Source organism: Bos indicus x Bos taurus, chromosome 23 (genome assembly GCF_003369695.1).
Source record: "Bos indicus x Bos taurus breed Angus x Brahman F1 hybrid chromosome 23, Bos_hybrid_MaternalHap_v2.0, whole genome shotgun sequence".
Taxonomy (NCBI): domain Eukaryota; kingdom Metazoa; phylum Chordata; class Mammalia; order Artiodactyla; family Bovidae; genus Bos; species Bos indicus x Bos taurus.
Window position 1 is genome coordinate 21,756,612 of NC_040098.1, and position 24,735 is coordinate 21,781,346.

The 24,735-nt window shown below is 42.3% G+C and overlaps 1 protein-coding gene across 3 annotated transcripts in view; it reads left to right on the forward strand.

Annotated features, from left to right (window-relative positions):
• Positions 1 to 641: 641 nt before the first annotated feature.
• The window catches only part of ADGRF2 (adhesion G protein-coupled receptor F2), a 35,442-nt gene continuing 11,348 nt past the window's right edge, over positions 642 to 24,735 (forward strand). Inside the window, exons 1-6 of one of the 3 annotated variants that reach the window (XM_027525034.1) lie at positions 642 to 897; positions 9,233 to 9,339; positions 12,143 to 12,185; positions 13,620 to 13,771; positions 15,568 to 15,798; positions 17,580 to 18,938. In XM_027525034.1, coding sequence (XP_027380835.1) covers positions 9,259 to 9,339; positions 12,143 to 12,185; positions 13,620 to 13,771; positions 15,568 to 15,798; positions 17,580 to 18,938 — 1,866 coding nt within the window. In that variant the 5' untranslated portion in view covers positions 642 to 897; positions 9,233 to 9,258. The remainder of the gene's footprint in view (positions 898 to 9,232; positions 9,340 to 12,142; positions 12,186 to 13,619; positions 13,772 to 15,567; positions 15,799 to 17,579; positions 18,939 to 24,735) is intronic. The other 2 variants (XM_027525035.1, XM_027525036.1) reach the window with 2 other exon arrangements.

Here is a 24,735-nt window from a genome sequence, read left to right on the forward strand (position 1 = left end):
AAGTCCATGAATGCTAAAAAAATTTGAAAACGATTTGTGAGGGTTTCAAAGTTAGAAAGATGTATAACTATCTATGTCATCTTCCAAGAGCCTTGGTCCTTGTATCTATCAGCAGAGGCTAAGTTATGGCTGAAGTAACAAATAGCCCACAAATTTTAGCAACTAGAAATAATCGTCACCTTTTACTCATGTCCATCAGAGGTCAACAGGCCCCATACTTGTTACAAGGAAGTCAGGATGGAGTGGCTACCATTTTAAATTGCTGGTCCCCATGGCAGAACAACTTGCATGACCCCATCCAACTACAAGGAGGTTGGGAATGGCAGTGCCACCTTGTATCTGAACTAGGGACACCCAGAGACAATTAGCAAACCATACGACCATAATCTTCGTGACCAGAAAGCCAGCCAAAGAGCTCCAAGCACAGACACTTGTGTTTCCCGTATCCCATTTTCAGGCTTAGGCAGATGCGTGAGGATGTTAGTAGCTGTGACCTAATACCACAAATCTTGTGCCGTCTCTATAGTCCTGGATCCTTTGCCAGAAAGAGAAGCCTTGGCCTTTTGTGAGAGTCTGCGTGTGTTCACCTCGTGTATGACTCATCCATTCTCCACCACGATGCCCCTCCCACGGCAGGGGCTACTCCCAGGCAGGACTTGCCTGGCAGGCTGCAGGGCATATGGGGCTGGCTGCCTGTCAGGCAGAGCCCAGCCTGACTGTCTCAGCCAGGGGAGCCACCATTCAGGGCTAAATTGACGGCTCAGAGATACAGGGGCCCAGCTTGCTGGTTTGCTGTGAGATATGGCAAAGGGAAGTCTTTGACATCTGCGTCTCCAGCTGCCAGGAGCAGGTCGAATTTGCCAGTGACAAAGTCGCCCGTGTCGTTGGCTAGCCACGGTGAGTAGCCCCATGACCTTCTCAGTCCAAGGCCTTCCTTTGGAGAACTTCAGAGATGAGCAGCCAGTGAGGCTGTGTGGTGTGGGCTTTCATTAACATATACAGAGAGTCTTAAAAAGGAATTTGGTAACCTAGGGGCACTTGGCATAATTCAATAAGAGCACTAATCTGGTAGGACAATATTTTTGTTTTTATTTATTACTCTCCACTTCTCTGATCCCATGCAAACAGAGGCCAGGAAAGTAGAATCTTTAAAGGAATTTTTCTTTGATGACTTGACAGTGATTAAGTACAGATACAGAAGCTAATTAACTTTTTAAAAATCATAATTTCCCTCATCACACTTTGTAATGTTTTGTCTATAATTTTGGCTTATTATTAAGTCATCACCAGCCTTAAAGTCTCCTTGAATACGGAGGAATCTTTTTACACCCTTACACACACAAATTCTGCATTTCTAATGACTAACCTATGGCATTAAGAATTCCTGATCCTAAACACTGTTTTCCTGAGATCAGACTTTCTCAGGAGGAATACAAAGTTTGGGTAGATTTCTCTTGACTTGTGTTCTTTGTATGGCGGGTCGAGGAGAGATGGTAGACACCCAAACATCTCCATGTCCATTGCTTTTCATGTTCTTCCTTAAAATATTGTTGAAATTGGTGCTTAATTTGATTCTTTCCTTTTTCAGAAGGATTCTTTGTATTGTTGAGTGTGAATTTTGAAAGTTTAGTTCTGCTTAAAAACTTTTTTCTCTTTGAATTTTGACAAAATGAGTTTTCCCCTCTAAAGTAAACTTGCCCGATTAAAGAATGAGGCTTGACTGGACCTCACATTATTTGGGTTTATTAAATTTTCTCCTAGAAAGTTCATTCATATTTTTACGGTTTGGGAAAATCAGTTTATTTGTAGCTCACAGGAATGATTTTTGTTTAGCTTTAAAAACTGTAAAACTGGGACTTCCCTGGTGACTCAGTGGTTAAAACTTTGCCTTCCAATGCAGGGGTGAAGGTTATCCCTGGTCAGGGAACTAAGATCCCACATGCCTGAGGCCAAAAAACCCAAAACATAAAACATGTAACAAATTCAATAAAGACCAAAAAAAACACAAACCCCTGCAAAACTTAAAAGACAGCAAAAACTATTTTCTGTCTTTAGAGACATCTTAAGATCATACAGACCTAAACCCCTTTCCAACAGTATTTGCATGATATAGAGTTATGGCATCATTGTCTTTTTGCAAAATAAATGGTATTTTGTAAACAGAAACCAAGGCTGTCATTCGAATATGAGGTGATCAGGGGACAGCTCCAAGCCTGGTGACCGCCTGATCTTGCTAAAATTGGACATGGGTGCAGAGGCACAGGCGTTGGGAGTAGAGGTGGTTTGCCCGGGTCCAGCCAATAATGGGAGGCAGTATCCGTAGACAATCATATGTTTAAATATGTCTGAAAAGAATAATAGAACTAACTGAGATTCAGTCTACTTTTATTATCAGGTTTTGGTGATTCTAAACCACATCAGTGTTATGATACAATACTTGTCACCTCGGGGACACACCATTCCCCTCCCTCTCCTCCTCCTCCCCACACCTCCCCTTTCAGATGGAGCCTGGCTTGTGCAAGGTTTGACTTGATTCACCAACCGGCTACTTTAGCGGTTGCTGCTTCCACAAAACCATAGCCTGTGGTCTAGTTATCTTTAATCCCACTCTCTTGGGAATACACAGCTTCTGGTTTTTAAAAGGTCTTTCCCTGGTGTCTCCGATGGTAAAGAATCTGCCTGCCGGGCAGTAGATCCTGGTTCAATTCTTGGGTTGGTAAGAAAAAAGTATATTCCTCTTAATGTAATCTTGATCTTTCAAGTCAATAAACCCTCTGTTGTTGTTGCTAAATTAGGAAAGAGGTTATAGAATTCTATTGCCTCTGAATATTAGGAAAGAGGTTATAGAATTCTATTGCCTCTGAATATTATTCTTGACCCTTTTGATAGCAATAAACAAAGTCCTAAATCATGCTACTTTAAGCCCCGAAGGTGATTTTATGATGATGATACTAAGGTGGCTCATAGAACCCAGGGCATGAAATACAGGATCTTGAGGGTCGCCAGGACGCCATTTTTAATCTTTATCTTTCTTGCCGTATCTACTTAATTTTGTGCTCTTTTTTGTTTTGTAGTTAGGGGTGTTCTCAATCCCATCACACTAACATCAGCTGGGGAGTTAAAAAAAAAAAAACCCTACTCATCCCTAAATGTTAATAATTAGTGCAATCTAAGTGGAGGATATGTAGGTTTTCACTGTACTATTCTTTCAACTTTTCAGTAGTAATGAAATTATTCAAAATAAAAAGTTTGGGGAAAAATATTAGTGTTTGAGCCTTACTGTCAGAAATCCCGATTCAGTGGTTCTGGGGTAGGATCCAGACATTGGCAATTAAAAATAAAGCTCTCTGGGAATCCTAACGTGTAAAGTTGAAAACTACTGGCGTGGGCTGCTGTCTCTTTCAGCTTCTCTAGAAGAGAGTGAGTGTTTTGAAAACAATGACATAATTTGAAAAATAGCTAAAATAGGAAATAATGGCTTTGGCTTATCAACAGATATTCTCAGATGCAACAGTTTAGGACTCAATTTGCATTTCTGTTGGAGGGATACATTGGACACCTATTATTATTATTGCATTATTAATCATTTTGCCTAGATAAACCCTCACCCCACCCACACTTTTCTAGAAACTGCCTATGTCTTCCGTGTTTACTGCACATGGAGCTGAAAGATGGGCCTGGCCACAGCTGATTGGATTAGGGGAAGGCAGCTGACCCAAGCTGGGTAGACCAGTCCTCACCTCAGGAATCTTCAGGAAGGAAAGATTAAGAGGATTCACCACTCAAAGATCTTCATTGCAGAAGTTTGAGAAGATACATTCCAGCAAGACCTAAGTGAACATAGAGAAAAGGCACAGAGAACAAGAAAGAATGTGACACCTAAGGGACCACAGGAGGAGCAGTGTCTCTTTTCAGAAACTCAGAGCTGAACAGGACTGACATATTGTTTCAGGTTTAGGAGTTAGGTGATGCCTTGTTTCCATATTGGGTTGTTGTTTGTTTTTTTTTAAACTCCTCACTATTTAAAAAAAAATAATTTTTTTTTTTTATTTAATTTTTGGCTGTGCTGGGTCTTTGTTGCTGCAAGGGCTACTCTCTGTTGCAGTGCTCAGGCTTCTCAGTGTGGCTTCTCTTGTTGAGGAGCGCCGGCTCTAGGGCGAGAGGATGTCAGTCGTTGGCAGCTCGTGGGCTCAGTAGCTGCAGCTCCCCCGGCTCTAGAGCATGGGCTCAATACTGTGGCACACAGGCTGAGTTGCTCTGCAGCATGTGAGATCTTCCCAGATCAGGGAGCAAGCTCGTGTCTCCTGCATTGGCAGGCGGATTCTTTACCACTAAACCACCAGGGAAGCCCCTCCACAGTTTTTAAAAAATTTCTGAAGATCTATTTGGAAACATTCTCCTCTTTCTATTTATATTAGAAAATATCATAATTTCCATACATATGAGTTGTGAACAGCTATTTTCATATATATATAATATAAATGAGAGAATACCAAATGTCAAATAAGATGGAGCTAAAGTTCACAAAGATAACCCATGAGACTGTTGCATCCTATTGACTGATGTCCCATTACTATTACAAAATTATACATGTATATATATATATATATATATATAAAACACTGCTACCTCATACTAATATATTATCAAAGCTCTTCATAAACATTTTTAATATTTGTGTAATATTCCTTTATATAGATTTATCAGAATTTACTATGCACTGTATTATTATTTGACAGTTACGTGTGCAGTCGCTCAGTCGTGTCTGACTCTTTGTGACCCCATGGACTGTAGCCTGCTGGGCTCCCCTGTCCATGTAACTTTCCAGGGAAGAATACTGGAGTGGGTTGCCACTTCTTACTCCACGGGATCTCCCTGACCCAGGGATGGACCCCCGTCTCTCGCGTCTCCTGCATTGGCAGCCTGATTCTTTACCATTAGTGCCACCTACTATATATTATCCAAGCGTGATCAGCAAACTTACATAATCATGCTTTTTTCTGTACTTCAAGTTACTTCTATATGATGGAGTCCCAGAAGTGCTTCAAAGCCACAATAGTTTGGGTTTACCTAGTTACTTAATCTTCTTTTCCAAATTTTGTATATGTTTATGATCTCTTGAATTTATCTCAGCTGTCTCTGTCAGAGTAAATTCTCTCTTTGGTTTTGTGGTGACTCATGAGGCTGGTGGTTCTTGGGGTACACCTTTACCAAGTGCCTGCATAGACACCATCAACCCATGTTCCTACCTGTTTGCTGTTTACCTTTCAGGTGTGAGTAATTCATTACTCATCATGGCTTGAAATCTGCATGCATAAAGAGAAAAACATCCAATTCAAAAGGAGGTTAGTGAAGCTTGCCAAGGCTCAGGGGAACCAATGAAATTGATGGAAAGTTCAAAAAACTGGGCATCTGGAGAAAACAGAGGACTTACATAAACATATCAGAGGAGGTGGTTCTGCGGATATGGTTGGGATCATAGAGGGTCATACTTGTGCCCAGGAATTTGGCCCGTTGACCAAGGTCAGTGCCTTTACTTCCTACTGTTGGAGAGGTTTAGTTCAGTTCAGTTGCTCAGTTGTGTCCGACTCTTTGCGACCCCATGGACTGAAGCACTCCAGGCTTCCCTATCCATCACCAACTCCTGGAACTTGATCAAACTCATGTCCATTGAGTTGGTGATGCTATCCAACCATCTCATCCTCTGTCGTTCCCTTTTCCTCCTGCCTTTAATCTTTCCCAGCATCAGGATCTTTTCCAATGAGTCAGTTCTTCGTATCAGGTGGCCAAAGTTGGAGAGATTGCCTCTGGGAAATTCCTGTTAGAATGTACACGTACCTGGGATGATTAAATCACAAACCATTAATATTCACTTTTGCATTATTGGTAGTCAGCCTGACTGAAGGTAGTTCTTGGCAGTCAGAAGAATTCCAAATGGCTAAGATCTGAGAAAGGAGCTCATTGATGTGGCAAAGTTTGCTTCAGAGTAAGGAAGGAGCTTTGTCCAAGGACAGAGATTTTTAGACTGGAGTCAAAATGAGACCCTGAGCATCTGGGCACAGCATGGAGATGACTCAGGATGAAGACTGAAGGAGTTCTGAAGGCAATTCTACTTAGTTTGTATGTTTCTAAAAGATTATTTAAACCTAGATCTCTCTATTTATCATCTATCTCTGACATCACTATTTCCATCTGTCTCTCTATGTGTATAATTTTTTTTACTGAGAGATAGAGATAGTGATCAGTTCTTTTACGTCTCCAGTGAGGACAGGAAGGAGGACAGGGACAGATCGATATAGTTTAAAAAGCCCTTGATCAGGAGTCAAAAGAATCTGGTTCTTCTAGTAACTTGGAGTATGATCTTGGAAAAGCCACCTTCTATCTGGACAATTTCCTCTTTGATAAAAAAGGAAAAATGGTAACTTTTTTGTTTACCGCATAAAATTTTATGAGGTCAAGGTGAAAGTTATATGTGAAATGTTCTGAAGGAATTAACTCCATACAAAGCTCAGCTCTTTCTTATATCAGAAAAGACATGTGATATACTGAAAAAAATTGCAGATCTGGGTTTAAATCTTAGCCATGCCACTTAGTAACTATGAGGTTAGCCAGGGTCAACTTTTAGCCCCTTAATTTAAAAAAAAAAAAATTGTGGCAATCACTCAGTTACTTAGAACTATCCAAAGGCATTACAAGAGTGAATGTAAATATAGTGTCAGACACACAGTAATAGACAGTGTCTATTTGTTTTACCAATCTCTTGCCTTTCATAGTGTCTGCATTTAGGCAGGAGGAAGGGATTGGCCATTGACTAGGGGTGAAAGAGTACAATGTCTACAGGATAGACGCTATGGAATCTTCCACTCCTGAGATCATCTGAAGTGTATTCCCACAGTCTGTCTGGGAAATTACATAGTGTTTTGTGGATCTCACTAGAAGCCTCAGCAATTCACCTCGAAACCTAATTATGCAAGTAGGAGCCGCAGACTCAGCTGACCAGGCTGGTGATTGAAATACTCCTGGGTGTCTGATCAAAATATGTCTGGAGTTTTCTTGACTCTTGTTTGTGTTTGCCATGATTGCTATTCCAATACTTTCTTTTTTTCCTAGTCAAGATTTAAGGGTTAAAGTTGTAGAGTCCCCCCCCACCCCCAATCATTCTATAGAGCTGCTCTGGTCTCTATCACTTGTGTGTGTGAGTGTGTTTAAATTAAACAGATGTTTGTTTCCGATGGAGCCATATGCAAAGCACAAGCCAGGGTGCAGCACGTATGTTTTCTTTCTGCCTGTTTTGTCTTTGTCACTCAACCTATGGCTTTCGGGATGGAGGAATTTGACATAAAGGTAGGAAGAAATATTTCAGAATTGAATTGCTAACAAATATGGGAATTGCTTTGTGGAATCTGAAACTTGGGGACACTTCCTGTCATGTCTACTTGTCTGGCTTTGACTTCAAGGGTCTGGAGATCTCCAGGGAGCAAACCCTAGCCAAGTTGCCACCCAATGGGTGGTGCTTCAGGAGTGCCATTGGACTGCGACTTCCCGAGATGTTGAGGGGACACGGAAAGTAGTCATCCTTGCTGTCATTGTTTAATTTCTGTTTAGGACACCATTGTTTAATTTCTGTTAAGGCATTACTTGGAGACGGGAAGCTCATTTTATGTTTGCTAAGAAAAGCAGGGGTGGGGGTTGGGGGGAAGGGATATTTAGGGAGTTTGGATTGACATGTATACACTGCTGAATTTAAAATGGATAACCAACAAGGACCTACTGGATAGCACAGGAAACTACTATGTAACAACTTAAATAGGAAAGTGAAGTGAAATGAAGTCGCTCAGTCGTGTCCAACTCTTCGAGACCCCATGGACTGTAGCCTACCAGGCTTCTCCATCCATGGGATTTCCAGGCATAGGGTACTGGAGTGGGTTGCCATTTCCTTCTCCAGGGGATCTTCCTGACCCAGGAATTAAATAGGAAAAGAATTTGAAAAAAGAATATATATATATATATATATATATATATATGTGTGTGTGTGTGTGTGTGTTTAACTGACTCATTTTGCTGTACATGTGAAACTAACACAATATTGTAAACCAACTACAGTTCAATTAAAAGAATTCTTTTTAATTAAAGGAGAATAAAATACTATAGGACCTTCAGAAAACTGTTAATGATGGTCTGAAACAGGCACTGCAAAATATTTTAAATAATCATTCGATTTCAGTGGAACTTCAGCTAGACAATCATTTCAATGCAGCAAACATGATTTTAAAATGTAATTTGCCTAGTCTTTAAAATAATGGCATTGTTTTCTATAGAATTATGCATAGTTGGGATAAAGACTATTTATCTTTCACCAAAAAATGGTCAAATAGTATCAACCATTGTAAAAGCTCCTGGTCTTTGTTGATGACATCCAAGCCTTCTCCTTCTTTATCTGAAAGTAAAGAAACACCTCTCAAAGAATATCTTACTCAGGGATGAAAAATATTGAAGTTATTAAAATTTATATCTATATAGCATGGACTCTGATGCAAATCCTCAGTTCTTCCGGTCTCCCTTCTCTCGGTCCTACCTTTCTTCTTTCTTATGGAATTTTCTATGTCCCCATCATGTGTCCAGCACGGTTCTAGATGCTAAGAAATCATTTTAGTTTTGACATCAGTTTTGGCAGAAATAACAATACCAGGGCATGTCTAAGATCCATTTTGAAGGAGCTGCTACCTACCTATGAAAATACAGCTCCAGAGTTAGGGGGAAATGAGGGACCACAGGTCAAGCCTGGTGCTTACTCTCCTTCAAAAGTGATTCTAATCTGAGTTTGCATGTGGGAATGCCAGCTCACCTTCCACCCTAGCCACCCACAGCTTTCTCAGCCCTGCCTAACCCAGAGAGTGTGCCATCCTTCCTGCTCCCCAAATATGGGCTGGATATGTCACACCCCAGTAGGCAGATGCCTTTGGAGGGATTCGCATGCTAGGTGTTACATGCAAGACAACAGCAGAACCTGAAGGTTATCACAGCGATTGCCTGCACCTCCCAGGGCCAGCTGGTGCGCATACCTGCGGCATCCTGGTAAGGTCTAGGGAGACCACAGGGACCCCACCTCTGAAGCAGTGGAGCCCAAGCAGACAGCGCTAAGGACAGAACCCAGTCTCAGGCTGACTGGTTCTGCATGGAACACTGAAAGCTTCCGATTGGAGACATTTTGCCTTTTCGTTTGTTCTTCTAGTAGCCAGAAAGGCAACTGTGTTGAAGATGATGACTCAGATGCTTTTGCTCTTGCTGTACGGCTTCGTGTTTCTTTTGGCCACAGAGTCCTGCAGGACGTTATGCCAGGTGAGAAGAGGGAGGTGGGAGGATGAACTGGTGGGGAGACCAAATGGAAACTAGAACCCATGAGTTAGGCAGCCCATCTGAGCTGAAGGGTATGTAGAAGAAGGGGTGAAAGTGAAAGTCGCTCAGCTGTGTCTGACTCTTTGTGACCCCAGGGATCGAACCCAGGTCTCCCACATTGCCAGCGGATTCTTTACCAGCTGAGCCACAAGGGAAGCCCAAGAACACTGGAGTGGGTAGCCTATCTCTTCTCCAAGGGATCTTCCTGACCCAGGAATTGAACCCGGGTCTTCTGCATTGCAGGCAGATTCTTTACCATCCAAACTGTAGGGAAATCTCCAACCTTGACTGGGAAATGGTTAATGGCATTGAGTGAGCAGGATTTAGGAATGGTCCCAGCACCGTGAGACACTGTCCCACCCAAAATGGCATCTCCTTCGAGAAGTCTGATGGTGAACACCACCAATGGGCAGGAAGGAGCAGTGAGCACCTTGGTCAGGTGGCAGCCTGGATGGGAGGGGGTTTGGGGGAGAGTGGACACATGTATATGTATAACTGAGCCCCTTTGCTGTTCGCCTGAAACTATCGCAAAATGGTTAGCAGTTATAATCCGATATAAAATAAAAAGCTAAAGAATTCTTTCTAGAAGTTTCCAAATAATATTCACTCTGTAAATAATGTGCCCCTGGATGGGAATTTTCTCCATGACGCCCCTCCCCCTAATACTGAGTTACAGCCCAGTTTCTGGGAAAACTTAGAGACTCCCTCAGAAAGGCCTTTTCCAGGAGGCACCCAACTCCACAGTTCTGTACTATTTCCTCTTCATTTCCTCATCCACACTCTTCCACAAGACAGAACTTGGAGGCTGAGCATGGGAGGCTGCCTTTGTTTTCTTGATTATCGCGGACTCACCTTACCAGAAATGTTCCATCCTTTTCTTCTCAATTTACAAGTTGCTGGGGGCTGAGCTTTTTTGGGGTGCTATCTGTCTTCCAACCTCTCTCAGGCAGTTCTGTGGGTTTAACAGGTGATGGGTTTGCAAGTGTCTTGTTCGTAGTATTAGTCTGAGGATTATTGCTCTGTGTGTGTGTGTGTGTGTGTGTGTGTGTTAGTTGCTCAGTTGTGTCTGACTCTTTTCAATCCCACGGACTGTAGCCTGCCAAGCTGCTCTGTCCATGGATTGTTACTATCTGAAGCTTAAGTGGCCCAGACCGGATACCACCCTAGAAATGAAGAGATCAGGTGGAGTTGTATACATGGACTTTGGCAGATTAACTGGAAGTGAATCAGTTCCTTCACTTAAGAAGACAGTTTCCAGAATTTCTTGTAAATAACATACCATTGCCTTCTGCCTTCCTATCTGACTAGCAGGATGTGACCTCACTGGAGTCTGTTTAATGGGCCAAGTGTTATCCAGAATTGTTCATTTTGAAGTGCTTTGTTATGGTGCATTGGAGATCATGATCCACTCAAGATGGGCTGAGGGCATCTTGAAATGTTTGCATGTCCATGCATCTATTTATTTATTTGGTTGGCACCGAGTGGCATGTGAGATCTCAGTTCCCTCACCAGAGGTCAAACCTGTGTCCCCTACATTGGAAGCATGGAGTCTTCACCACTGGACTCTCAGGGCAGTCCCTCCAGTAATAAATTAATAACAATATTTTTATAAATAAACTGCCAAGATTTCCTCTCTACATTTTTTGGCTGCATAGTTACATGTCAATAATTTTGTAGTTTTTTTCTGTAAGAAAAATAGAAAGATGCTTCAGTTTTACCTCTAAAATTGATGATCAGATTTTTTTCATTCTTATTGCTAGTTAAAAAAAATAGTTTTCAGCTTCTCAATTCATTGTTAATAATGTTATGTAAACATGTAAGAAAGACTGTTGTCAAATTTGGGGAAACCAAATTTTTTTCATATGTTAGTTGCAAGGTATCTTGAGCACGTACGATTTTCTTGTTCTATGACAAATTGTAAATACTCTGAGAACGAATGCCTCTTATATGTTGATGTCCTCCTTGTAATGCAGATACGACTGCAAACTACATAAATATATGCTTTTGAATCCAAACTAAACATATACCCAACTCAACTTCTACCCCAAACAGCTACATCCTTCGAGTGCTCTCCAAAATAAGAGAGAAGGAGGGGGAGTTGGAAAAAGAAAAAAAAAGGACTGAACAGATGATGGCTAAACTATTTTGCTTCTGAAAATTTAATCAAACATATGATAATGATGGAGCTTCCCTGGTGCCTCGGTGGTAAATAATCTGCCTGCCAATGAAGGAGACGTGAGTTTGATCCCTGGGTTAGGAAGATCCCCTGGAGAAGGAAATGGCAACCCACTCCAATATGCTTGCCTGGGAAATCCCATGGCCAGAGGAGCCTGGCGGGCTACAGTCCATGGAGTCGCAGAGTTGGACACGAATTAGCAGCTAAACAACAACAACAGTGATCATGTGAACACATTGCTACACTCTTTTTCAGCACAAAGAAGGGGCCCATGCAAGCAAGGGGTTCTGCACCTCAACCTTCATTAATTTCCAGTGAGCCCACATCTGCCCAGGGTGTATTTCCTAGATAGAAAGCAGATCATTCTTCCTGGAGTGGAAGGAGTTCTCCTGCTGAATAGCCGTGGAAAGACATCTGTTCAGGCTGAGGGGAAATGGGACCGTGGTGACAAATTCATGGTCTTAGATTTAGTGGCACGCTGGCATCAGAGCTGAGTCAGATGTGAAAGTGAATCACTGGCTGCACATTTTAGTGACTGCTTCTGACCTGAGTTTTAATTTTCCTTCCTAGGCTTCCAGCAAGAGCAAGGAGCAGGTGTCTACCAGGCCACACGGTATGTTGGCAGCAGTTACTAACAGTTGGCTGTGTTCCTATCCATCTGTTGTAACGCAGAGCTCTTCTCAGCCCTCTGTCTCATGGCGTGGTAGATGGCACACCTCGATGGCATGTATCTGGATTTTCTTTTACTCTTCTCATCTTAAATTGTACCTTTGACCCCTGCTCCCTTCTTGCTGCATCCTGGTCTGAGAGTTCTTTGCCATAAATCCTTTGGATTGAACCAACTCAAAATAGAACAGTGGCTATGGGGGGGTCTATGACACCCTGCTGATGACATAACTCCTTGTAAAGTTCTGGAGCTAAGAAATTTTTTGTATAATACTTTTTAAAATTTATTTTTTTAAAATTGAAGGATAATTGCGTTACAGTATTTTGTGGTTTTCTGTCATACATCAACAAGAATCAGCCATAGGTACTCCCATGTCCCCTCCCTTCTGAATCTCCCTCCCCATCCTACCCCTCTAGATTGTCACAGAGCCCTGGTTTGAGTTCCCTGAGTCATACAGCAAATTCCCACTGGCTATCTATTTCACATATGATATTGTAAGTTTCCATGCTACCTTCTCTGTGCATCTCATCCTCTCCCTCCTCCCCTCCCCCCATGTCCATATGTTGGTTCTCTCTCTCTGTTTCTCCATTGCTGCCCTGAAGATAAATTCATCAGTACCATCTTTTTAGATTCCATATATATGTGTCAGTGTATGATATTTATATTTCTCTTTCTGACTTACTTCCCTCTGTATAATAGGCTCTAGGTTCTCCCACCTCATTAGCATTGACTCAAATGTGTTCCTTTTTATGGCTGTGTAATATTCCATTGTGTATATGTACCACAGCTTCTTTATCCATTCGTCTGTCGGTGGATATCTAGGTTGCTTCCATGTTCTAGCTATTGTAAATAGTGCTGCAATGAACCCTGGGGAACATGTGTCTTTTTCAGTTTTGGTTTCCTCAGGGTATATGTCTAGAAGTGGGATTGCTGGGTCATATGTGGTTTTATTCCTAGCTTTTTAAGAAATTGGAGCTGAGAAATTTCTTAGAGGCTATCAAGCATACTGGCTTCCAAACTGTATTCTTGGGGAGCTGCAGGCATGAGGTGTGTTTAGGGGGTTCCTATGGGGTGAGATAGGGAGCTAGTGGACTGAACTGTGGGCTCTTCTCTCTTACTCACTTCAGCTGGGATGGTACCATTTTTATCTATTTTAAACCTTAGAGTTCAGGATACTAGTTTGTTGGAATTAATAGGAGGTTGTCACTGAAACAAATGATGATCCCTGATCTATTTCAATTGTCCTGCACTTTACAAAGAAAAGACACCTGATGTCCATAGGACTGATGTGCCTTCACTGTGTGGACACTGTGGTAACTGGCCCATGTGGTCCAGAGTCCAGACCTCTCCATCCGATGCTGACACCTTTTCTTTTCTCAGGTGAATGCCATGGCACTTGTGTGGACAATTCCTACTGCAGCCAACCTTGCCCTCCAGACACTCCAGGGGATATGGGGTTTTTATGCAGGCAAAAGAAATGGCACAAAGTAATTGAGTCCTGCCGCACTCTCACTGCCTTCAACATCTTCGAGGTAATATCCTTTCTCTCACTTGCAAAGTGGAGCCCCAGACTAGCAGTGCAGCACAATTGACAATAGTCAGGGCATGGAAGCAACCTAAACATCCATCAACAGCGAGGTGGATAAAGAAGTTGTGGTACATATATACAATGGAATATTGTATATATATATATATATGTATATTCAGCCATAAAAAATATATATATATATATATTCTGCCATAAAAATGAATGAAATTGGATCATTTGTAGTCATGTGGTTGGACCTAGAAACTGTCATACAGAGTGAAGTAAGCCCGAAAGAGAAAAGCAAATATTGTATATTAATGTACATATATGGAACCTAGAAAAATGGTACAGATGAACCTATTAGTAGGGCAGGAATAAGAGACACAGACATAGAGAATGGACATGTGGCTATGGCAGGGGAGGGGAGGGTGGAACGAACTAGGAGAGTAATACTGACATATATACACTACCATGTATAAAATAGACAGCTAGTGGGAAGCTGTTATATAGCACAGGGAGCTCAGCTTACTGCTCTGTGATGACCTAGAGGGGTGGGATGGGGGTGGGTGGGAAGGAGACTCAAGAGCGTAGGGATATATGTATACATAGCTGATTCATTTTGTTGTGCAGCAAAAACTAATACAACATTGTAAAGCAATTATACTCCAATTAAAAAATAAGAAATTATGCACGTAGCACTCAATAAGGGGAAAGTGGACATGAGGCTGTGTGGTTGGTAAATGTGTTTGTACTTGTCCAATAAATCTATCAGTTCCAATAAAACTATATTTACCAAAAATCAGGCCATTTTTGGTGATAAGGAGAAGGCAATGGCACCCCACTCCAATACTCTTGCCTGGAAAATCCCATGGGCGGAGGAGCCTGGAAGGCTGCAGTCCATGGGGTCGCTGAGGGTTGGATACGACTGAGCGACTTCACTTTCACTTTCATGCATTGAAGAAAGAAATGGCAACCCACTCCAGTGTTCTTGCCTGGAGAATCCCAGGGACGGAGGAGCCTGGTGGGCTGCCGTCTATGGGGTCTCACAGAGTTGGACACGACTGAAGCGACTTAGCAGCAGCAGCAACCTGCTGACTATCACATTAACCTGATGATCCAGTGGCTAAGACTCTGTACTCTTACTGCTGAGAGCCTGGGTTTGATTCCTTATGTAACTATGGAATATGCCCTATGTAACTATGGAATAAGCCATGGAGCATGCCCTGCCCACTCTCCCTCCCCAAATCAGATGATTATCCTGGGGCCATAGTTTGCCCTGCTTGCTCTCAAGGGTGAGACTCAAGCCAGAATCCATGGGAGATCTATCAATACTTTCAGTCCTTCTCTATGGATGTTCCAACGGATTCATCCAAATTCAGCTCAGAATTTCTATTTTAAAAATATGCTCATATCTCGCGCTTTGCCCCTCAAGAATAGTAGAAATAAGCTTAGAAGGCACTAGAAATCTACCTACAGAATGAATGTGCAGCATACATAAATAGAAGTCAGAAGAGGTGTACTAAAGACCACAGTTGCTATTTTGGGCAGGAAGCAGGTGGCTGGCAAGGCAGGGCTTTCCTTTTCTGTTGAAACAGAAAAGGTTTCACAGAATAACAGAAATAACAGAATAACAGAAACAGGTTATTCACAGCGAGTATGAGCTTGAGAATGTAAAATACAAAAACATTATGCAATATACAATCGTGTAATCAGACTGTCCTAAATTTTAGTAAAACTCCTTTTCTATTTAAAACAAAAGGAACATTAAAAAACTTTTTGTTGTTTTTTGCCATTTCTTAGGCAGATTCAAATTCTGTTCAAACATTTGGAGGATCAAAAATAAATGAATATACCAATAAGCCTGAGACTATTACAGATTTGTTAATGGAAAAGTGTCCACAGAATCTGTCCTGTGTGATCAGGAACATTCAGAAGTCTCCTCGGATTCCGGGTAACATCGCTTTGATTGTGCAACTCTTACACAACATCTCCACTGTGCCAATGAAGGATGTCGATGAGACAAAGATGAAGGTGAGTGGTGGTGAGGGTGTGGCAGAGAATCATCTTGATAGAAAAGGAATGCAGGTGAGCTGGATACTTTGTGAGCTTTTGGGGGTCTGAGAACTGTGTTTTTCATCTCAATATCTCCAGTGCTTAGCACAGCAAGTATTTAGTAAATCGTCATTGATAGGTGAATGAAGAGCTAATGAATAGAAGAATGAAAAAGTGAAAACATTCAATCAACAAACATTTAGAGAGACCACTTATGGGGTGTGGATCAAACCCCAGGGTACATTCCAGTATCTGGCTACTGAAAACTAAGAACCATGGTAGATCTGCAGAGAGAAAGAGACTTTTTTTTACTTTCATCTGGAGTCTGAACTGGTTGCAAAAAAGGAAAATAACTGAGTGCAAAGAAAACAATCATACATATCTGTCTCAGGAATATAAAATGAAACTAGATCCATTTTTTTTTGCTTTGATCTTCAAAGCAGAGGATATTAAAAAGTAAGTTTAGCCTCTAGGATCGACTTCCAATTTGGTATGTTCCTATACGTGGGCTCCCCTGATGGCTCAGAGATGAAGAACCCACCTGTCAATGCTGGAGCCACTGGTTTGATCCCTGGGTCAGGAAGATTCCCTGGAGAAGGAAATGGCAACCCACTCCAGCATTCTTGTCTGGGAAATCCCATGGACAGAGAGTCTGGCAGGCTACTGTCCATGGGGTCACAAGAGAGTCGGACACGACTTAGCAACTAAGCAATAACAAATGTTCCTATACAGGGTGCTGCACACAAGCGGGATTCATTAGATGCTAATTACGTAATAGGTGCTCTGACCTGGGTAAACAAATGCTAGTTTCACTAAGGTATGAAAAGGAATTGATGATGGCAATGGGCATGTGGAAGGAAGGCATTGCACAAAATGCGAGGAAGGCAATTCCCTTGCAGCACTAACCTCACCTGGGAGTCTCATTAAGATGCTGGTTCTACATAGACATAGAAGATAGACTGGTGGTTTGCCAAGGGGGAGGGTGGTGACAGAGGGATGGATTGGGAGGTTGGAATTAGCAGATGCAAACTAGTATACAGAGAATGGATAAACACCAAGGTCCTACTGTATAGCCAGGGAACTGTATTCAATATCCTGTGATAAACCATAATGGAAAAGAAATGCAAAAGAATGTGTATTTATATATGTGTGTGTGTAACTGAGTCTGTTGCTGGACAACAGTAATTAATACAACACTGTAAATCAACAATACTTCAGTTTTAAGAAACGGATGCTGATTCTGATTGACTAGGTCTGGGGTGGGGCCTGAGATTCTGGATCTCCAGGCAGTTCCAGGGGATGCCTTTGCTGCCAGCTGGAGGACCACTTTTTTATGTACTATTTTAATTATTTACTTATCTATTTATGTATTCTTGGCTGTGCTGGGTCTTTGTTGCTGCTCAGGCTTTGCTCTCGTTGCGGCGAGCAGGGGCTACTCTCGTTACAGTGTGAGGGCTTCTTACTGCGGTGACTTCTCCTATTGCGGAGCCCGGGCTCTAGAGTGTGTGGGCTTCAGCAGTTGTGGCTCCCAGGCTTTAGAGCACAGGCTCAACAGTTGTAGCGCACGGGCTTAGATGCTCCATGGCATGTGGGATCTTCTTGGTTCAGGGATCCAACCCGTGTCTCCTGCACTGGCAGGGGGATTCTTTACCACTGAGCCACCAGGGAAGTCCCAGGACCACACATTTTAAAAGTAAATGTTGATTGTTCTGGCAGATTCAGAGAGTGGCTCAGTACTAATCCCGGTTCTTCATTGACAGAGTTACAGCATCATGGCCAACCACATTCTAAATAGCAAAAGCATCTCAAACTGGACCTTCATCCCCGAAAGAAACAGCAGCTGTGTCCTGCTACATTCAGTCAATTCCTTCGCAAGAAAGCTATTTGTCAATAAGCATCCCATTGAAATAGCAGATATTTTCATCCACACAGTGGGCACCATCCTCTCTAGAGACAACGCTGGAAAGAATTTCACCTTTTCAATGAGAGTTAACGACACCCGAGAAGTCACAGGGAAGGTGTCAATCAGTAGAGAGGAACTTCAGGAGGTGCCTTCTCCTTCTCGGGCTGTCAGCATCGCATTTCCAACTCTCGGGGCCATCTTAGAAGCCAGTGTTTTGGAAAGCATCACCGTGAATGGGCTTGTCCTGTCTGTCATTCTGCCCAAGGAACTTGAAAGAATCTCGCTGATTTTTGAAAAGATCAGCAAGTCGGAGGACAGGAGGGCACAGTGTGCAGGCTGGCACTCCGTGGAGAGCAGATGGGACCACAGGGTCTGCCAAAAGATTCAGGAGAACTCCCAGCAGGTGGTCTGCAAATGTAGCCCGAGCAAGACGTTTACCTCTTTCTCGATTCTGATGGCACCCCATGTCTTGCAGAGCCCCATCCTGATTTACATCACATACATAGGCTTGGGTGCTTCTATCTGCAGCTTGATCCTCTGCTTGTCCATCGAGGCCTTGGTCTGGGGCCAGGTGACGAAGACAGAGATCTCATACTTACGCCACGTGTGCATTGCTAACATTGCGACCACCTTACTGATGGCTGATGTGTGGTTCATTGTGGCGTCCTTTCTCAGTGGCCCAACGAGGCACCACAGCGCATGCGTGGCAGCAACCTTTTTTGTTCACTTCTTTTACCTTTCTGTGTTTTTCTGGATGCTCGCCAAGGCACTCCTCATTCTCTACGGAATCCTGATAGTCTTCCATACATTGCCCAAGTCCGTCCTGGTGGCAGCTCTCTTTGCGGTGGGCTACGGGTGCCCTTTGCTCATCGCTTCTATCACGGTCGCTGCCACTGAGCCTGGCAAAGGTTATCTCCGGCCTGAGGCCTGTTGGCTCAACTGGGACATGACCAAGGCCCTTCTGGCTTTTGTGGTTCCGGCTCTGGCCATCGTGGTTGTCAACCTGGTCACAGTCACACTGGTGATTGTCAAGACCCGGCGAGCGGCCATCGGCAGTTCCATGTTCCAGGAGGTGAGGGCCATCGTGAGGATCAGTAAAAACATTGCCATCCTCACACCACTGCTGGGACTGACGTGGGGATTTGGCATAGCCACAGTTCTCAATGACAGCTCGCTGGCTTTCCACATCATCTTCTCCCTGCTCAACGCCTTCCAGGTAAGTCCAGACAGAGCCTTCTGACTGAGTCCACAGTGAGAGAATTCAGGAGAAAGTTTTGTGATCAGGAGCTCGTAGCATCGTATTTCTTTGTAAAAGACAAAGGATTTGAAATAGCATATTGAGTCAGGAGAGCTTCCCAGGTGGTGCTAGTGGTAAAGAATCTGCCTGCTAGTGCAGGAGGCACAGGAGATTCAGGTTTGAGCCTTGGGTCAGGAAGATCCTCTACAGGAGGAAATGGCAACCACTCCAGTATGCTTGCCTGGAGAATCCCACGGGCAAAGGAACCTGGCGGGTTACAATCCACGGGTGGCAAAGAGTAGGACATGACTGAGCGTGCTCGTGGAAGGGAAATTGAGGCAGGAAGTAAGCTTTTGTTCCAGAAAGGTCTGGATTAAAATCTGGATTCTCTGATTTATGCCTGTGTAACACTCTATTGGGATATTTGCTTAACTTTGCCAAGCCATGTTTTCTTCACTTACAAAATGGGTAGAAGAATTCCCATTTTATAGGACTGTTTAAAAAGGAAAGATAACAGTGAATGGAGGACTTGCCTGGTGGTCCAGTGGCTAAGACTCTGCACTCCCAGTGCAGAGAGCTAGGTTCGTTCTCTGGTCAGGGAACTAGATCCCACTAGCTGTAAACAAAGATTCCTCACGTCCCAACTTAAAGATCGTGCGTACTGCAACTAAGACTTATAACAGCCAAATAAATAAATAAAATATTAAAAGCTGAGCTGTTGCTGTTGCTGTTTAGAAACTAAATAATACTGCTTCCCCAAAAATCTAGGCATGTAAATGGAGGTACTAAAATGTGCCCACATATTTCTTTCTATTTAAAATTTCAAAAAAATTTAATTTATTTTTACTTTTTTCATAAAATTGTTTTCTTGGAGGATAACTGCTTCACAATGTCGTGTTGGTTTCTGCTGTACAACAATGTGAATCAGCCATGAGTACATATATGTTCCCTCCCTCTGGGATCTCCCTCCCACCCTCCTCACCATTTTAGAATTTTTAGTGACCATTGGAAACCATCTTATTTTAATGAGGCAAGCCATCCAGAGTGGTATTAAAGACAGTCTCTCTTCTTGTGGATTAAGCGATATTCCCAGTTTTATACGTATCTTTACCAAGTTTTCTATGCTTATATACAAATATGTTTTCACATAGGATTGGGGTTAAAAAACAATGTGTGTTTTTACTTAAAAATACATCCGAGCATTTTACCAGGTGACTATGTATGTATCTTTAATGATTCCTTACCTGACTGAAAATTTTTTTTCGTTTTTTCAGTTATGGTATACCAAAGAGCCGAAGTTTCTTATACTGAATGTTAAATGTAGATAGTAACTAACTGAAAAGAGAGCTTTTATTTTTCTAAAGCCCTCTAAAATATTGCTTTTGTTCCTAATTGTGTACTTATTAGAAAATGAGACTATTTCAAATAAATGTTTTATTTATAATAGAAATTTTAAGTCAAATGTTTTCTCATTTTGCTCTTGTAGAATTTAAGTGTACATGATTTCATTCTACAGCGAGTGTTTTGATATCTTGGGGACAACCTTGCGGGGTGAGATGGGGAGTGTGGGAGGGAGACTCGAGAAGGAGGGGATATACATATATTTATGGCTGATTCACGTTGTACAGCAGAAACCCACACAACACTATAAAGCAATTATACTCCAGTTTAAAAAAAACACAAAAATAAAGGTGTTTCACCTTTCAAATTTTTTTTTTAATTTGTATGAAAAATATTAATTGTGCCATACATTTTTTGTATAGCTCTTGGTAATTATCAATTGCCTTATCCACATTTATGCAGCTAGTCACTGGTAGAACTGGGTTCAAAATGTAGCGTTCCTAGGGACTTCCCTGGAACCCCAGTGATTCAGACCCCATGCTTCCACTGCTGGGGGCGTGGGTTGGAAACTAAGATCCCACATGCTTTGCAGCAAGACCCCCAAAATAAAAAATATTTTAAAAATTGTAATGTTCCTAAAACTTCTCTTCTGGGTACCCCATGGCCATTCATCATGAATGCTTAATGAATTCATGTTTCACTTTTAAGCATTTTTTTTTCCCTTGTCTCCCTTGGGGCCACTGTACTGTGACTTTTGTTTTAAACCAGGCTGTGAGCATTTCTTTTTGATACCATGAACTCCTTTACCTATTATTACAGGGTCAACCTGTAATTTCAGCTGTTTCTGCCTTGACTCCTGACAAGGAGGAGGGTGGGGCCATCCAGCTAAATGCCAGGATCCTTGGGACAGTGAGGAGCTGAGAGCAGAGTCAGGGTGAAGGTCAGACACTAGTGCAGGCATGAGGCAGTGATGGGCTGGAACTGGCTTGTACTGGCTCAGGAGAGCTGACTGTTACCTTTCAGGAATTTGGGGAGCTGATTGTAAACATAGACATCCTTACAAATTAAATAAGTTAGATTGAAAACAAAGGTCATACATCCTCAAAATGCATCACTTTGTAATTGTGTCTATTTTTCACTGTACTTTTGAGGTTATTGGCAACTATTTTTGTCTGGGTGGTGGGAACACTGTGTAATGATGTGTCCATCTCTTCCTGACTCCATGTTCAGTGATGCCATCTTGCTGGATTGATTGATTGATTGATATTATTTTCATTTTTTATCTTTTTTTATTGAAGTATAATTGCTTTACAACATGTGTTAATTTCTGCTGTATAAGGAAGTGAATCAGCTGTGTGTATACATATATCCCGTCCCTCTTGGGCCTGCCTCCCACCTTCCCTCATCATCCCCCACCCATCGTTTCAGAGCACTGAGCTGAGCTCCTTGTGCAATACAGCAGCTGTCTATTCCACTAGCCATCTATTTTACACATGGTAGTGTTGCTAGATTTAAATCAGCTGTGGTGGAAGTATTTAACCATGGAGAATGGCAAGAGCTACAAAGTTGGTGAGTTGGTTATTGCTGTTTACCAGCAAGTCTGTGGATCAGAGTATCCTGAGGATGCCCAGTGCCGGAGGAGAGAAAGGACAGTCATCAGCCCTCACTGATGGAGGAGACAGAATCAACGGAGCAAGAAGAAGCAGGACATGCAGCGACTAAGGAGGAACTGAGATGTGGGGCAGCTGAGGCTGATGGGGCAGATGGAGAAGAGAGACTCCTAAACATGCAGGAGGTCAACAGGATGTAGGAGAAAGACCTTCTTAAAGATTTCATGGTTCCTTCCCTGTGGGAGCATCTCCACAGGTTTTAAAGCTCAAGCTGTGTGTGTGCTAAGTCCAACTCTCTGTGACTCCACGCACTGTGGTCTGCCAGGCTCCTCTGTCAATGGGATTCTCAAGGCAAGGATACTGGGGTGGGTTGCCATTTCCTCCTCCAGGGGATCTTCCCAACCCAGGGATTGAACCCGCATCTCCTGTGGCTCCTGCACTGCAAGCGAATTCTTTACCTCTGAGCCACTGGGGAAGCCCCACCCTTTAGCTAGGGAAGTGTTATTATGTAGTCAAGAGCTACCTTGACTGTTCATTTGTCAATCTGTAACTTTTGACCCGTGTCTTCCTTCATATTTACCCAGAATAACTGTCTGGGTGGGAGGTTTGAGGACCCCCTCTAGCTGTTTTGATGGGAGAAAAGTAAATGTTTCAGTCCATTTGGGCTGCTGTGACAAAAAATACCATAGACTGGGTGGCTTATAAACAACAGGTATTTATTTCTTATAGTTCTGGAGGCTGGGAAGTCCAAGATCGAGGCACACACAGATAGATTGAGTTATCTGGTGACAGCCCACTTCCTGGTTTACAGATGGACAGTTTTCTCGCCGTAACCCTGCCTGTTGAAAGGGGCCAGGAGCTCCCTGGGGCCTCTTTTATTTGGACCCTAAATCCTTTTCAGGAGATTCTGCTATCATGACTAATCACCTCTCAAAGGCCCCACCTCCAAATATCTTCACATCCAGCACTAGGATTTAACATATGAATTTTTGGAGGACACAAACATTCAGTCTACAGCAGTTAAAGCACATACTTTAAAACCCGGGAGAACATCTTGAGATTTACCTGCTCAAATTGTGCTTTATCTACTAAAGGAAATTCAAAGAAGCTGCTACCAGTGAATTCTTCTCACTTAGAGATAAAACTGTGACTAAAATCTTATCTGAATTTTTTGAAGGATATTTTTGTAACTTTTCCCAAGGTGGCATGGACCAGTGACAAGTGATCCTTGTGGAATGTTTTCCTGTTACATATTTATTGCTATAGATGCAGGTTGTATAATAAAGCAATTAAATGCACACATGCACATACAGAAATACACAGATCCATGACGTTTATTATTTCTTTTGTGCTGAGCATTATGGTAAATGTTCAGATATGAATATAATTAATCCAAACTCAAGAAATTAAAGATCTTTCAAAGAGAGAGCTGAGTCCTTTAGCCTTCAGGAAACAGGCTAGAATTGTGGTTCCCTGATCTTTGAAAATTACTTCCTGGGTAAAATTCGTGAAGATTTTGGTTTAAAATGTATTCCTAGTACCAAAACCCGACTGGGATGTATTTGGCCCAAGCATCTTTATACAAGTGGTACTTTATAACTGAATGGTTCACAAAATCAATGACATTTTCTTAATAGACACAATGACAGATTTCAATGGTTTTCTTGTAGGTTAAGAGAAACACTAGAAAGAGTAATGTGAAAGAATCATTCCATGCTTTGGAGCGCTCGACAGACTGGGTGAACAGAGAGGTGTATTTTAGCCTGTCTGGGGGAGTAGCTGAGCTGGGTAGCCATGCACTGGTCCCTGTGAAATCCTCTATCCTTCAGCCAGGTTTTTACAGATCATGATTGCAGGGGGTTTTATATTGTTTCTGCTGATGGTCACTTGGTTGCAACATCTTTAGGGTGCCGTTTGTCTTAAATTATGTACCTTAGCAGGCCTTAGCCTGGGTAAGGATCACATTTGATTATGAAATAGAAGCAGCTTAACAAGGATGCCTAAATTGAAGGTCATTATCTTACGTCTCTTGTCTGGTGAGTCAAGACCTGAGTAACCTCATCTCCAGGAGAAATTTTGTCTAATGTATTTTGTTGTTGCCTTTCACATTTTGAAAGTTAAATCTCTGAGCTTCCTTAGGTGAAAAATGGGACATATACATTTCCTTCCTTCTTCCAGAGTGGTTTTGTGCCAATTCCATGAAAAAAAAGTTGAAAACTCAAATGGACTATAATGATAGAAGAACAGCTACTGTGTGACTTTAATGGGGTCTATCTTTGTATGAATCATAAGAGATGTTGTTGTTCAGTCTCTAAAGCATGTCCAACTCTTTGCAACCCCTTGGACTACAGCACTCCAGGGTCCCCTGTCCTCCATTATCTCCCACAGTTTTCTCAAACTCATATTCATTGAGTCGGTGATGCCATCCAACCATCTCATCCTCTGTCACTTCCTTCTTCTCCTGCCCTCAATCTTTCCAAGCATCAGGGTCTTTTCCAATGAATTGGTTCTTCACATCAGATAGCCAAAATACTGATATGAGATAAGAGATATGAGAACTAATAAATTCTCTCTATACTATAATATCTGAAGCACCCATATCTGAGCACCTGTTAGTGTACTGAGAAACTCTAGAGTTTTTAGTATAATATCTGGAGCACCCATTTCTGAGCACCTGTTAGTATACTTAGAAACTCTAGAGTTTTTATGAGTATCCGTGGACTTAATTTTTCTTCACAAGTTTTATAACAGTTTTTAGTTGTGGATGGGGGAAGGAGGTTGGGGGTGTTCATAAAAGCTGAACACAGCTGCTTTTGTTATTTTCT